This window comes from Loxodonta africana, chromosome 18, assembly GCF_030014295.1.
Source record: "Loxodonta africana isolate mLoxAfr1 chromosome 18, mLoxAfr1.hap2, whole genome shotgun sequence".
Classification (NCBI taxonomy): domain Eukaryota; kingdom Metazoa; phylum Chordata; class Mammalia; order Proboscidea; family Elephantidae; genus Loxodonta; species Loxodonta africana.
The window spans coordinates 27,567,151-27,580,702 of record NC_087359.1 but is presented as its reverse complement, the minus strand read 5'-3'; the positions used below and the strand labels follow the sequence as shown (position 1 = coordinate 27,580,702).

Genomic DNA, 13,552 nt, shown 5'->3' with positions numbered 1-13,552 from the left:
AGTGGGACCTGGGGATCACTGTTTCTTTAGTGCTCTCTAGGTAACAATCACATCTTGAGAAACAACACTCTTACATAAAAATTGTTTGAATATTATTAATAAAGCTCAGAAGAGCCCTTCTTACTTATTAGCCTTACAGTGTAGAAACCTGGTGGACACCATCTTAACCAATAATTACTGTCACCAGTAACGGGACAAATTGATATCATAAACCCCCTTATATGACGTATTGAGAAGAGGACTGCAGCACTTCTGTGGTATTCCTGGCAAAAATACATAAATCATGAGGAAATACTAGACATACCCAAACTGAGACACTCTACAAAGATACTGGCAAGTACTCTTCAAAAAAGTCATGGTTGTAAAACATAAGGAAAGATGAGGGAAATATCTATTTGAAGATGATGGAACTAGAGACATGACAACTATATGAAATACGTAACCCTGGACCTATAAAAGCAGGGCTTTGAACTGGTTTGCTTCAGTTGGACCCCCTGCTGAGAATTTTCCATTTCTACCCCCAAATAAACTGAATCAGAATCTACATTTTAATAAAATCCCCAGGTGATTCTTAGGGATCTCCAGGTACACATAAGAAAAAAAATGTTGATTCTGATTCAGTAATCTGGGGGTGGAAAAGCAAATTCTCAGCTACGGGTCGAACCAAAAAGAACCAGTATCAAGCCCTGCATAAAAGACATTATCGGGATAATTCATCAACTTTGAAAGGTCCTGTGAGTTGGAAGGTAATAATGAATTACTGTTCATCTCCTGATTTTGATGAGGAATCTGTTATGTAGGTGAGAGCCCTGTACTTGAGAAATACACACTGGAGTATTAAGGGTACTGGAGCAGCACGTCTGCAACTTATTCTCAAATGGTTCAGAAAGGTTCACAATTGGAGAACCTGGGTAAAGGCTATACGGGAGCTCAAGGTAAAACATACGTGTAATTTAGACACATTTCCAGGAAAAGTATGTAAGAGTTCATGATCTCCTAGATTCCACAGGGTTTCTATCGGCTCCTTTCCCCAGGGAAAATTGTAGTAAAGCTGGTTTCCTTTTCGTCCTTCTTCATCCTGACACTCACTGCTGCTGAAGTTAGATGCATTCACTGCAAACTGGAAAAGAAAAGCTTGTCTTCTTAATTTATTAAAATAAATGTTAATTTATCCACACCGTCATCTTTTTTTCTAAGAATTAAAGTTACCCGCAACTTTTTATGCAGCAAATGACTGAAACTAGTCAAGTCCCAAATAGAAACTGTGAAATTTAAATACAAGCAAACATACTGCTAAAAATAATACTTTTAGCCTGAAAGAACTACAGAGAACTGGCAGTGCCATCCAGTCTTTTTGTGGTCAGTTAATAAGAGGGGGAAGGTGAGCGTAAACCAAGCAGGATGAAGACGAAAGTATCATCTGCACACTATTTTATCCTTTTGTGAAGCACTCGATTATCTGTGATTATCCCATTTAACATGGGTAGGGATTCTCTAAGAACTGAGAAAAGCTAAGGTAATAATGGTAAGACAAAAATGCTTACTTCAACTCTTTTCAGCAAAATCTAAAGCCTGATTATAAATTACAGAACAACAGAGTTGAAAGGTAGGGCTTTTCAAACTTTTTTTTTTTTTTTTTAACAGCTCAATCTTCTAGAAATCCCTAAGGTCCTCTGGTTAGTATTCTGACATATTGTTCCTGCTTTCATCATGCATTTCACAATAGAGTTTGATAGGCGTTAGCACAAGAATTCACTACTTAGAACTACTCAAGATAATGATTTATTTAAAAAAAATATATATATTTTTTAGTATCCTTTATATTTAAAATGTTGCCCTACAATACTTTCTGGGATGCAAAGTATTTATGAAGAACATTTGACCTCAATTACAATAGTTAAAACTGTTAACATTGATTTCAGTGCTTCCTTTTATTATTTTCATTTCACAGATGAAAAAACTGAGGCAAATAATTTGTCCCAAGTCACACAGTTGGAATTCAAAACCAAAAATCTGACTTGGAGCCTTTGCTCTTAACCAACCCACTATGTTGTCCCTCGAGGAACTAATGTAACTTTTTCCCTTCTTAGGTAACACAAGTATAATAGCAAAATAGCAACTCAAAACAACAGAAACGGCAACTCAGTATAGGATTAAATACTGTCTTAGTCATCTAGTGCTGCCATAACAGAAATACCACAAGTGGATGGCTTTAACAAAGAGAAATTTATTTCTTCAAAGTAAAGTAGGCTAAAAGTCCGAATTCAAGGCATCAGCTCCAAGGGAAGGCTTTCTCTCTCTGTTGGCTCTGGAGGAAGGTCCTTGTCCTCAATCTTCCCCTCTGGTTGAACAGCTTCTCAGGCACAGGGATCCCATGTCCAAAGGACCTGCTCTGCTCCTGGTGCTGCTTCCTTGCTAGTTATGAGGTCCCCAACTCTCTGCTTACTTCCCTTTCCTTTTATCTCTTGAGAGATAAAAGGTGGTACAGGCCACACCCCAGGGAAACTCCCTTTATATTGGATCAGGGATGTCACCTGGTAAAGGTGTTATAATCCCACCCTAATCCTTTTAACATAAAATTACAATCACAAAATGGAGGAAAAACACAGAATACTGGGAATCATGGCCTAACCAAGTTAATACACACATTTTGAGGGGGGATACAATTCAATTCATGACATTCCACCCTTTAAAACCAAAAAACCAAACGCAATGCCGTCGAGTCGAGTCCGACTCATAGAGACCCTACAGGACAGGGTAGAAAACTTCCCCATAGAGTTTCCAAGGAGCGCCTGGTGGATTTGAACTGCCGACCCTTTGGTTAGCAGCCACAGCACTTAACCACTACACCACCAGGGTTTCCATTCCACCCTTTGGCCCCAGCCCCAAAACACACCCTTGCAAGATGCAAAACATATTCACCCCATCATATCAGAGCAAAAGTCTTAATTCCAAGTCCAAAATCCAAAAATTCCTCTTCATCTGTGAAATCTAGAATACAAGTTGCCTGATTCCAAGGGTACAATGGCAGAAGAGGCACAAGCTAGACATTTCCATTACAAATGGGAGAAACTGGAGGGAAAGAGGGGCTAGCAGGAACCAAGGAAGTCAGCACAACACATTAGCCCTCAAAGCTTTGAAAATAATCCTGTTTTGGGAGACAATTTACACAATGGCCCTGTCCTCCAGACTCTCAGGTATTGGCCACACTCTCTGGATTCTGAATGGAGGCCCCTCAGCCCTGGGCATCAGCTCCACCTTCCACGCCCACTGGGACAGCAACTCTGCTCCCTCAGCTTTAGGCGCATCATTCTCCTAGTCCATCTGAGTGGCAACTCCACCCTTGGAAACACCAGAGGCCATGGCTCCACGCTTTGAAACCCCAGAGGTCCTGGCCATACCTTTTGAGGCTGAGACAGCCTGGCTTGTGTTTCTTGTCTCCTCAGTTTCTGCTTCATGGTTTCTTGGCCTCTTGGCTGTTCGGGCCTCACTCCTCCATCTGCCCTACTGGGGCAAGCGTTCCAAAGCTCTGTAGCTCCACTGGTAAGTGCCTGGAGGCATCCCACTGCACCAGGAAGCCTCTTGCGCACAGGTACTCAGCTTTCTTGCTCTGTGGGTCGGCAAGCCTAGCTCCACCAAAAAGTGCCCGGAGGCACCCCACTCTGCCAGAAAGCCTCCTGTGTACAGGCACTCAGCCCTCTCATTCTGTGCGTCAGCTCCTGCATTGTCTGGTGCTGGTCTCCTGGTTCTGCTGCTGCCAGTTCTCTTCTGTTGCAGGTTCTCTGCTGCACTGGTCCTCTGCTGCTGTTGGTCCTCTATCCACTCAGTTTCCAAACTGCTTCCTCATTTCAGGTATCTGTTGGAGCAGCACCCCACTCTCACGGAACCAAATTCTGTCTTAGTCATCTAGTGCTGCCATAACAGAAATACCACAAGTGGATGGCTTTAACAGAGAAATTTATTTCCTCAAAGTAGGCCAAAAGGCCAAATTCAAGGCATCAGCTCCAAGGGAAGGCTTTCTCTCTCTGTTGGCTCTGGAAGAAGGTCCTCATCCTCAATCTTCCCCTCTGGTTGAACAGCTTCTCAGGCACAGGGACCCTGGGTCCAAAGGATCCGCTCTGGCCCTGGTGCTGCTTCCTTGGTGGTATGAGATCCCCAACTCTCTGCTTACTTCCCTTTCCTTTCATCTCTTGAGAGATAAAGGTGGTGCAGGCCACACCCCAGGGAAACTCCCTTTATATTGGATCAGGGATGTGACCTGGCAAGGGTGCTACAATCCCATTCTAATTCTCTTTAACATAAAATTATAATCACAAAATGGGGTACAACCATAGAATACTGGGAATCATGGCCCAACAAAGTTAATATACACAATTTTGGGGGGACATAATTCAATCCATAACAAATGCTAAAGAGACAGCAGAGATGGGAAGTACAGGTAAGAACTCAGATGTGGAAAGGATTACTCTTATAATTAGGGCGGGTCGGGGGATTATGCGGAGAACATGGGATTTGAATGGACTTCGAAAGATGACAGATTTGGAAAGAAGATATTTGAGGCAGGGTGTATACCATGGGCAAAAGTGAAAAATGGGAAAAATCAAAACAATTGAGTATTAGTAATAAAAACAATAACGAGAGCTACCATTTACTGAGTTCTCACTAATTTTTTAGCTCAAAAACCATTTTGACTAATATGGAGAGTTCAGAAAGGTAGGTAGCAAAAGCTAAAGCTGTAAGAGTGAGCAAGGGTCAAACTCTATACCAGCCAGGAATGCCAGGTAAGGAGTCTGAGCTTTACCTGGGACATAAAGACTTATCAACAAAAGCTTCTGAGCATGAGAGAGAAAGCAACAAATGTCTTTAGTGAAATAACTTTGCTACTTGGAAAAATAAGAATCATTAAAAAGAGTTTTTTTTAATTTATATTTGATTTGTTGCAGCTGTCTCATTCAAATATAATATAGCTACATCAAATAAAATTTCATTTATTATATAGAAGTATTACCTTTGATACTAAAACAATTCACCTTTTAATTACTAAAAGTATTGTAGTACCTTTCTCCACCAGAGCAGCCGATGACGTAGCCAGAAATCAAGCCACTGGCTTGCAGTTCTTGCAGAAGTAAACCATACCAGGGAAGCTTCAGTCTTCTCACCAATTCTTAAAGATCAGAAATACCAGAAAGTTAACTGCTTTGAAAGTGGCATAATTTATCCCAAAGTGAAAAGGACCTAACTATTTAAATACGCAGCCAAGTTATTGGCCATTTTTTGTACCTTTTAACACCATGAGGTGTCTGCTCAGTATCAGAAACAGGATGAAAACACACTCCAATCTGAGCAAGGCCATAAGGTAGCCTCTTGTTGACCAGATCCAGGCAATTCAAATAGTGCTTCAAGGCACCTGTCAAAACAGAACTCAGTTGTTAAATAAATCTATTCCATAAACCCAAATATTTTTTGTCAAGTTACTGAAAAATTAATATTATAAAAATGTTAGCACAGTCATACAAGTAGCATGTAGCTATTAAGGCAAATCTTAACTGATTACCGTTTAATTTGAGGTAGTTTCCCCCAAACTTTTTAGTTTGCAGATTTTCCACTAAATGTTGAAATAGTATGATAAACACCCATATACCCTTCACCTAGATTCAGCGTCAACATTTTGCCACATTTGCTTTTTTCTTGTTCATCCCAAAATACTTCAGCATGCATCTTCTAAAAATAGAAGTATTTTCTGTATACCATTATTATACCACAAAAAATTAACCATAATGCCACAATATCACCCAACATATAGTCAATATTATATTTTCTCCAATTGTCACCAAAAATGTCATTTATCACTTTTTCTTTCCTCCTTAATCCAGGGTCCAATTAAAGCTCATACACTGCATTTTTATTAGGTCTCAATAATCTCCTTTAATCTAGAACTTTTTTTAATTTTAAAAAGTTATTTTTTTATTCAAAAAACTTCAAAGTTTTATTGTGTTTAGGCGAAAGTTTACAGTGCAAATTAGTTCTCATTCAAAAATTTATACACAAACTGTTTTGTGACACTGGTTGCAATCTCCACAATATGTCAGCACTCTCCCTCTTTCCCTTTACATCCCGGGTGCCTCATGTCCATTTGTCCGGTTTTCCTGTCCCTTCCTGCCTTCTTGTCTTTGCTTTTGGGCAGGTGTTGTCCATTTGGTCTCCTAGACTTGATTGAACTAAGAAACACATTCCTCACATGCATTGCTGTTTGTTTTATAGGCCTGTCTAATCTTTGGTTGAAAGGTGGACTTTAACATGTAATTTTTATTGGGAGACTGTCTTAGTCTTCTATTGCTGCTATAACAAATACCAAAGCAGATGGCTTTAACAAAGAAAAATTTATTCTCTCACAGTTTAGGAGGCTAGAAATCTGAATTCAAAGTGCCAGCCCTAGGGGAAGGCTTTCCCTCTCTCAGTTCTGGGCAAAGTTCCTTGTCATCAATCTTCCTCTGGCCAAGGAGCTTCTCAGTGCAGGGATCCCAGGTTCAAAGAAGGCACGCTCCTAGCTCCTCTTGCTTGGTGGTAATGAGGTCCCCCTGTCTCTGCTGGCTTCTTTTATATCTCAAAAGAGATTGACTCAAAACACAACCTAATCTTGTAGATTGAGTCCTGTCTCATTAACATCATAGAGGCAGGATTCAAGACACATAGGAAATCACATCGGATCACAAAATGGTGGACAATCACACAATCCTGGCCTAGCCCACTTGACACACATTTTGGGGGGACACAAATCAATCCATAGCATTCCACCCTTTGGTCCTCAAAAATTCATGTCCCTGCCACATGTGAAACACATAGCAGAGGTCTTAAATCAACTCCAAGTCCAAAATCCAAAACTTCTTCCTTATCTGTGAAATCCAGAACACAAGTTATCTGCTTCCGAAGTTCAGTGGTGGAACAGGTACAAGGTAGACATTTCCATTACAAACGGGTAATCTAGAACATTTTGTCTCACCCTTCCCCAACCAACTTAGTTATTAACCAACTTTGGATGAGTCCGGACCAGTTAAAGAAGGTCTCACATTTGGGGTTTGTCTGTTTCTCCTTATAACCCGAGCTAATCATTTTTGGCAAGAGTACTATATAGTTGATGTTTATGTCTTAATGCATCATACAAGAAGGAGGAACATAATATCAAATTACTTCCCTGCTCAACTATCTTTCACCCAATATTTTAGAATCCACTGATGATCTTTGCTTGAATCAATTATTACACTGGGGATTGCAAAATGGTAAAATGGTGATTTTTCTATCTTTCATTTCTACAATTTACTGCATATCTGGAAAAAACCTGTTAGAGTAGAACTGTCCCATTTGGTTTCCAAGGCGCACCTGGTGGATTCAAACTGCTGACCTTTTGATTAGCAGCCATAGCTCTTAACCACTATGCCATTGGTTTCCATTTATTGCATAGCTTCTTTAAAAACTTAAGCTTTCTCTACACCCTAATTAACACTATGGACTCTTGGATTTTTTATTGTATTCAATATGTTATCATCCATTATCATCAATATTCATTTTAATGTTCAATTTGTTCCAAATTTAGCCAGTGGGAGCCCCCTTCAAGCCAGTTCCTGCGTCTCTTTGATGTGACCCCACTAGCCTTTGAGCAATTCTTTATTTACTAGTACAATAAAATGTCCCAAGCTCACCTTGTACTTGCCCTGCCCCAAACCTGGGATCAGCCATTTCTCCAAGCACTGATTCGTTTTTAGAAACCAGGATGTGGGCACTAGCTATGCTCATTTTTACTGAGTGTCACTGCTTCTAGGCCCTTTCAATGAAGAGTTAGGAAATACATATATTTTTTAAATTATGTGCATACCGACATTACCAATTCAAATTTAACAGTACAGGATTTTTCCTTGCCTTCTTTTATATTTGTACCTTGTTTTCTCTTACAGTGAAGATCTTGGTTCCTAATAACATTAATTTATCTATTTGTTTTATCTTGTAATAGACATATAGCTTCAGAATTATAATTCCAACATTTCTATAGTTCAAGATTTCTTTGTAACTCTTTACACACTCAGACCACATCCCACTAAATAACAGTGTGGCACAGTGGTTAAATGCTTGGTTGCTAACTGGAAGGTAGGCAGTTTGTACCTACCAGCCCACTCCCTGGGAGAATGCCGTGGCAGTCTGCTTCTGTAAAGATAACAGCCTTGGAAACCCTATGGGGGCAGTTCTACCGTATCCTGCAGGGTCGCCACAAATCAGAATTGACTCAATAGCAGTGCGTTTGGGTTTTTTTCCCATTCCAGTTAGTTAAGATTTACTCTTCTGGAAAAGACTAGCTTGTCAACAACAATGATAAAAGCTGGTTAAAAAATTGTTTTTCACATTTGTTGAAAGACAGGAGCACTAACAAGGCAGCAAAGACTTGAAGGTCCAAGATTTGGCAAGAAGAGATTAAAGAGGAGAACCCAACATTTAGTGTTGCTTTGCCAATTCTCAAGCGGAAAAGCTGAGGCTGAAATACTGAGCAAAGTTCATAGTTCCTGGCCCACGTAGTAGTAGGAGCGGTCTTGGTAAACACCTGAGAGGCTTTCATTTGGGGCACTCAAAGGGCCATACTCTAGGAGTAGGGATGAAGTGAAAAGACTGAAGTCGAGCCTCCAATCAGCTGAATCCCTGATGGTATTAAAAAGATATGTCCCCATTCTAGCTGCCTGCCAGAAGCAAAAGTAAACCCTCCCTGAAGAAACCACCACCCAGAGCCTCCATTTATACCTACAAATTTTCATACATACAATTACCTAGATTATCAAGAAAAAAAAAGCCTAAATAACGAAAAGCTCAAAGGAAAACATACTAGAAACAAATATATTTGAATTATTAGACATGGACTTTAAAATGTGATTAAAGTGTTCAAGAAAGTTGATTACAAGATGGAGAAATGGCCTAACATATGTGTATAATTTGTCACAGGAGAAGTAATAGAATGGAGTGGTAACAGTATTTGGAGACATGATGACTGAGAATTTTTTAAAACTATTCATAAGTAGAGGATATCATAGTAGTTCAGACATGGAAGAAGGCCAGCAAGGGCACTGTGAATAGAATGAAGTGGCAAACTGTAATTCTAGACTAAAAACTCTAGACAACCAGAGAATCTGCAAATAATTTAAGTTTCCTGAAGGCAAGAAAATGTCTGGTACAGAAACAGAAGCTTGAATGGAGAGCTAACAGAGCCGGGTCTCATTTTCTGAGTCTCCATCCAAGTCAGTGCAACTTGGAGGATGATGATGCCATTTAACAGAGATAAGGAAAAAAAGATTGATTTGTTCTGGGACATGGTAAATCAGCAGACCATAATTTAACATCCCAAAGGAAAGCCATCACAGCATAATTAAAGCACTATAAATCAAAACTGTCACATTTTTTCACCAGTTTGCTTTATTTCATTAAGGAGATCTTAAAAAGCTACGAAATGGGTGCTACTTGTCAGAGAACTGTGGGCGTTTAGGTTATCTTAAGTTACTTTATAGTACCACTTAATGGAAAATGACAGGGACAATATTTTGCTGTAGCAGCAAGCCTGTCACTGTAAAGAACCTGAATTTTTTTTCAGAAGACTTTAACCGCAAATGGTGCCCTACAAATCACTGTGTGTTCGCTCAAGAATTACTTACAAAGCTTGATTTGCCCAATTATTTTGCTAACTCAAATATTACTTAAACGGATCTTCAAACAACAGGTCGTGGATCAGTAGTCAACACGAAAAATTGAGGGGAGGGCACTTTCTTTTCGCGCTAGAAAAAAATGTTTTGTCAGTTCTGTATAAAACTAAAGAGTAACCGCGGTAGTAAAAATTTTGACAACAACGAACAAATGGTTCAAACACATGATTGAATTTAGGTCCTAGTTCTAAGGTTGTTCGATTGAATTCTCAAATTCTAGGGCTGCCCAATGACATCGAGGTCCTTCAGACAAGATTCTTTAAGGAACAGTAACGATTCCGTAGACCTTCTTCTGGGTAGAAGCATTATCAATATCCCCGACTACTTAAAAATCAGACAACTTTCCTTCCATGTGAATAAAGGGCCAGTTGCAATCCCTTAAAGCGAGCGAGCCTGCCTTTCCGCCCCCGGCACCTATTTTGAAGCAAGAAATCGTGAAGCATACCGTGAAGAAGGTGCTCTCGTAGCTTCCCAGGAGTTTTTAATAAGTTCTCAAGAAATGCTACAAGCTGCTCCTTACTCAGCTCTTTGTCTTGCAAGATTTCGCGGAGCGTTTCTGCAGCAACTAACCTGAAGGCACTGTCCCCCGGCAGCGAGGGGCCTGGTTCGTGGTGGAGGGCGTCCACCGGGAAGACCTGCTCCCTGAACACCACCACCGACGACCACCATTCTGCGGCTAGGTTCTTCCGCAACTCTATGCCCAAGGGTCCAAAGCCCGGGTGGCACCCGCTCAGAAGAGAATCTCGGCTCAGCTGCCGCTGGGTTCCACTGAGGAAATGCCTTCTCTGACAGATCTCGAACAGTGCCTCGCTCCCCTCGCCGGACTCGGGGGCTTCTCTCGGCTCGCTCCCCCCAGGGAGCGCCGCGTACCACCTCAGCTGTCTTCCGAGGAAGCTGCTCCTTTCCGTCAAGCGTTCCAGCAGCCCCCCACCTACGCGACCCCCACGCCCAGGGAATAGGCACCTGCAGGCTTTACGGAAGGTCCTGACCGCTGCACTAGAGCGCATCTCCCCCTAGAGTTAAAGCGCACGATCTTTTTCAGTTAGCTGATCCCAGTAAACCGCCACAACCGTACCAGGGCTCCGGGAACCAACGGCGCAGGCGCGACGGAAACAAGCGTGCTCGCGGCAGCTGGCACCACCCACGGAAGTACGTCAGCACGCAGGCCTGGGACCGCCCGCGCCTCTCCGTCATGGCGGCATAAGGCTCGATGTGCTTCCGCACCTAACTAGCTGTTCTTTTGTTTGGCAGCTCAAGCTTTGCTCTCCGTAATTGCTGCGCTTTTTTTTTCTTTTTGTTCTCGTTAGTACCTAAGGGATATTTCCATCTATTCATTATCCTGCTTTACCTCCCCTCCCGGATTTTTTTTTATTACCCAGAAAATGTTACTAGTTGTTGTGAATCAGCTCCAACTCTACAGCAGGAAACGTTGCCCACTCCTGTGCAATCTTTGTGATTAGAGTCCACTGCTGTGGCTGTGTATTTTGAGCACCTTCCAAAGACCTAGGGGCTCATCTTCCAGCACTATATGGCACAACCTTTTACTGTAATCCATGCGGTTTTTGTGTATTTTGGAAGCAGAAGCAGGCCTTTCTTCCTGCTCTAGTCTGGAAGCTCTACCGAAAAAGTGTGCACCACAGATTGACGCTGCTATTTGAAATACCACCCTGCTAATATTGGAAATACCAGTGGCATAGTTTCCAGCATCACGGTACAAGACGTCAGAATAGTGTTCACCAAATCACCATTTAAATGCACTTTTCAATCTTATATTCACAAAAGCAAGCCTTGGTTCTTTTCGAAAAAGGCCTCTATGGTAGATTTGAAAGACCTAGACCTTCACAGCAACTCCAGGTAATAGCATTAGCAGTTGTGTGTCTTGAATAAAAACTCCCTGGGTGGGGGGAGGCTGAGGAATACAGGAGTCTCTTACAGATTCGATGGTTCTCATAGGGCGGTGCCAAACCAGCAGCATCTGCATCACCCGGGAAACACACAAGAAACCTGAAACTCTCGGCAAAGGGCCCAGCCATATTTTATCAGGCTCTCCAGGTGATGTTGAGGCACACTCACAGGATATAGGCAACTTTTACCAGAAGACCCTTCTAAGGGTTTGACATCAAAACATGCCAACAAAACTTAAACCTACCTACTTAAAATAGTGACCCATGATTATCTGACACTTGACATGTACAATCTCTGTTTTAACAGAAGAGACTAGATTGCGGAAAAGTGCTACAGCCCAAATTCAGGACAATGGCTGATCCCAGAGTCCACAATTCCCTTAAAAGTGGTTATGGAAACCATGAAAGACTTAATAGTCCAGGCGAAAGGACAACCTAGTAGACTTCACTGGACAACCAAGAAGGGGCAGTTCATGAAAAGGGGGTAATAGCAACAGAGCTAATTCAATAGATTTTTGATCATGTGTAAGTGTCTAGGACACAAGCACAGGAACAAATGCTTGTAAAGAGGGGAAAAAATAAGCAGTACTGCTGGAAAGCAGTCATATTAATTGCAAACTTGAACACTAAAAGGTGTTTCCACTCAAACCCAACCCAGGGAAGAGGCCTATACGCAAAAAAAAAAGAGACCGGGGAGAAAAAGCACATTTATTAATTAAGACAACCACAGGCTGGACACAACATGCATGCTAAAAAGTGGACTGCCTTTAAAACTTACTTGCAAGATAAATGTTTTCTGCAGCCCCACAACCACTTCTGTATTTACAAATTAAAAGGCCCCCATAAGACATTGAACAGTAAAATATGTAATAAACGCTCCAACCTACCCTGAAAGCCTCTTATAATTTGGAATGAATTTTGACTAACCATGATGTTGAGAGCTATTGCTACTAGAGGGGCGAAATCACTTTTGAATGTTATTTGTTCTGGAAATAGCACTTCCACCGCCCAAATTATTTCTAATCTTTTATTTTGAGATAAGGCAGTAATACCAAGTAAAACCTCTGGTTGATAATCAGACTTTAAATGAAGTCTCATTAAGACCTCACCTCTCCTGACAAAAACACATACCAGACGGTCTGGAAAAACACTCAGACCTACTTCTAAAAAATTACTGAAATAAAGCATTAGGAAAGTTGAGATTGGTGGGTTAATTCCCCTGGATCTCTCTAGCAATAAACCCATGTTGAACCTCACATGAAGACTTATGCTATATTCCCTATGCTTTTCGTTGTTGCCTTCTCTTAATGAAGCTTTCATTTTGGTGAGGGTTTTCCTTGTGTTAATTTCAATGAATAGATCATAGTTTCAAGGCGTCTAGAATTCCCTGAATTACTGGAAGGACATTCTTGACTCCAAGTGTGACTACAGCTAAGAGCCCCAAAAAGCCTGTAAGGACTACAGTTTACATATAGCCTGCACTAAGGACACTAAAAACAAATTCGGTCCGTTATAGAGACTCAAATTTGGCCATTTTTCAGGGCTAAACCACATCTTTCAGCTTTGTTCAACATTTTGGTAATTCACAATAGAGCCAAAAGCCCATATGTGTTTCTGAGGAAGTTATTTGGAGATTCTCAAATAACAAACTTTGCAAAGGGAACAAAGTCATCCATGTTGTTCCCACACTAAGCAGTTTCAGGGTAGAACTATACAATCAGTTAAGTTCACATCTACTTTACTATTTAACATTTAACCATTCTGTTAATAAGAAAAACAGGGTTGTTAAAATCACTTGCCTAAGGTTGAGAGCAACTGACAGAAAGCCTTTATGCAATTTAGACTGAAATTATCAGCATCAATCCCATTTTAATGTGTACAATACGAATAGATCCCTATCAAAAAGAGCTTTTAGAG

The 13,552-nt window shown here is 41.0% G+C and overlaps 1 protein-coding gene across 5 annotated transcripts in view; it reads right to left on the bottom strand.

Moving 5' to 3' along the window:
- POLG2 (DNA polymerase gamma 2, accessory subunit) overlaps positions 1 to 13,552 on the bottom strand; it is a 23,004-nt gene extending 9,452 nt beyond the window's left edge. For 4 of the 5 annotated variants that reach the window (XR_002787511.2, XR_010318321.1, XM_003417305.4 and 1 more), the window contains exons 1-4: positions 10,177 to 13,552; positions 5,281 to 5,407; positions 5,059 to 5,164; positions 947 to 1,120 (exon numbers count right to left, since the gene is read on the bottom strand). Coding sequence is in view for 3 of the 5 variants with exons in the window: in XM_003417305.4 (XP_003417353.1) it covers positions 947 to 1,120; positions 5,059 to 5,164; positions 5,281 to 5,407; positions 10,177 to 10,738 (969 nt within the window). In the remaining 2 variants the exon portion in view is untranslated. The remainder of the gene's footprint in view (positions 1 to 946; positions 1,121 to 5,058; positions 5,165 to 5,280; positions 5,408 to 10,176) is intronic. The other variant, XM_064270899.1, reaches the window with a different exon arrangement.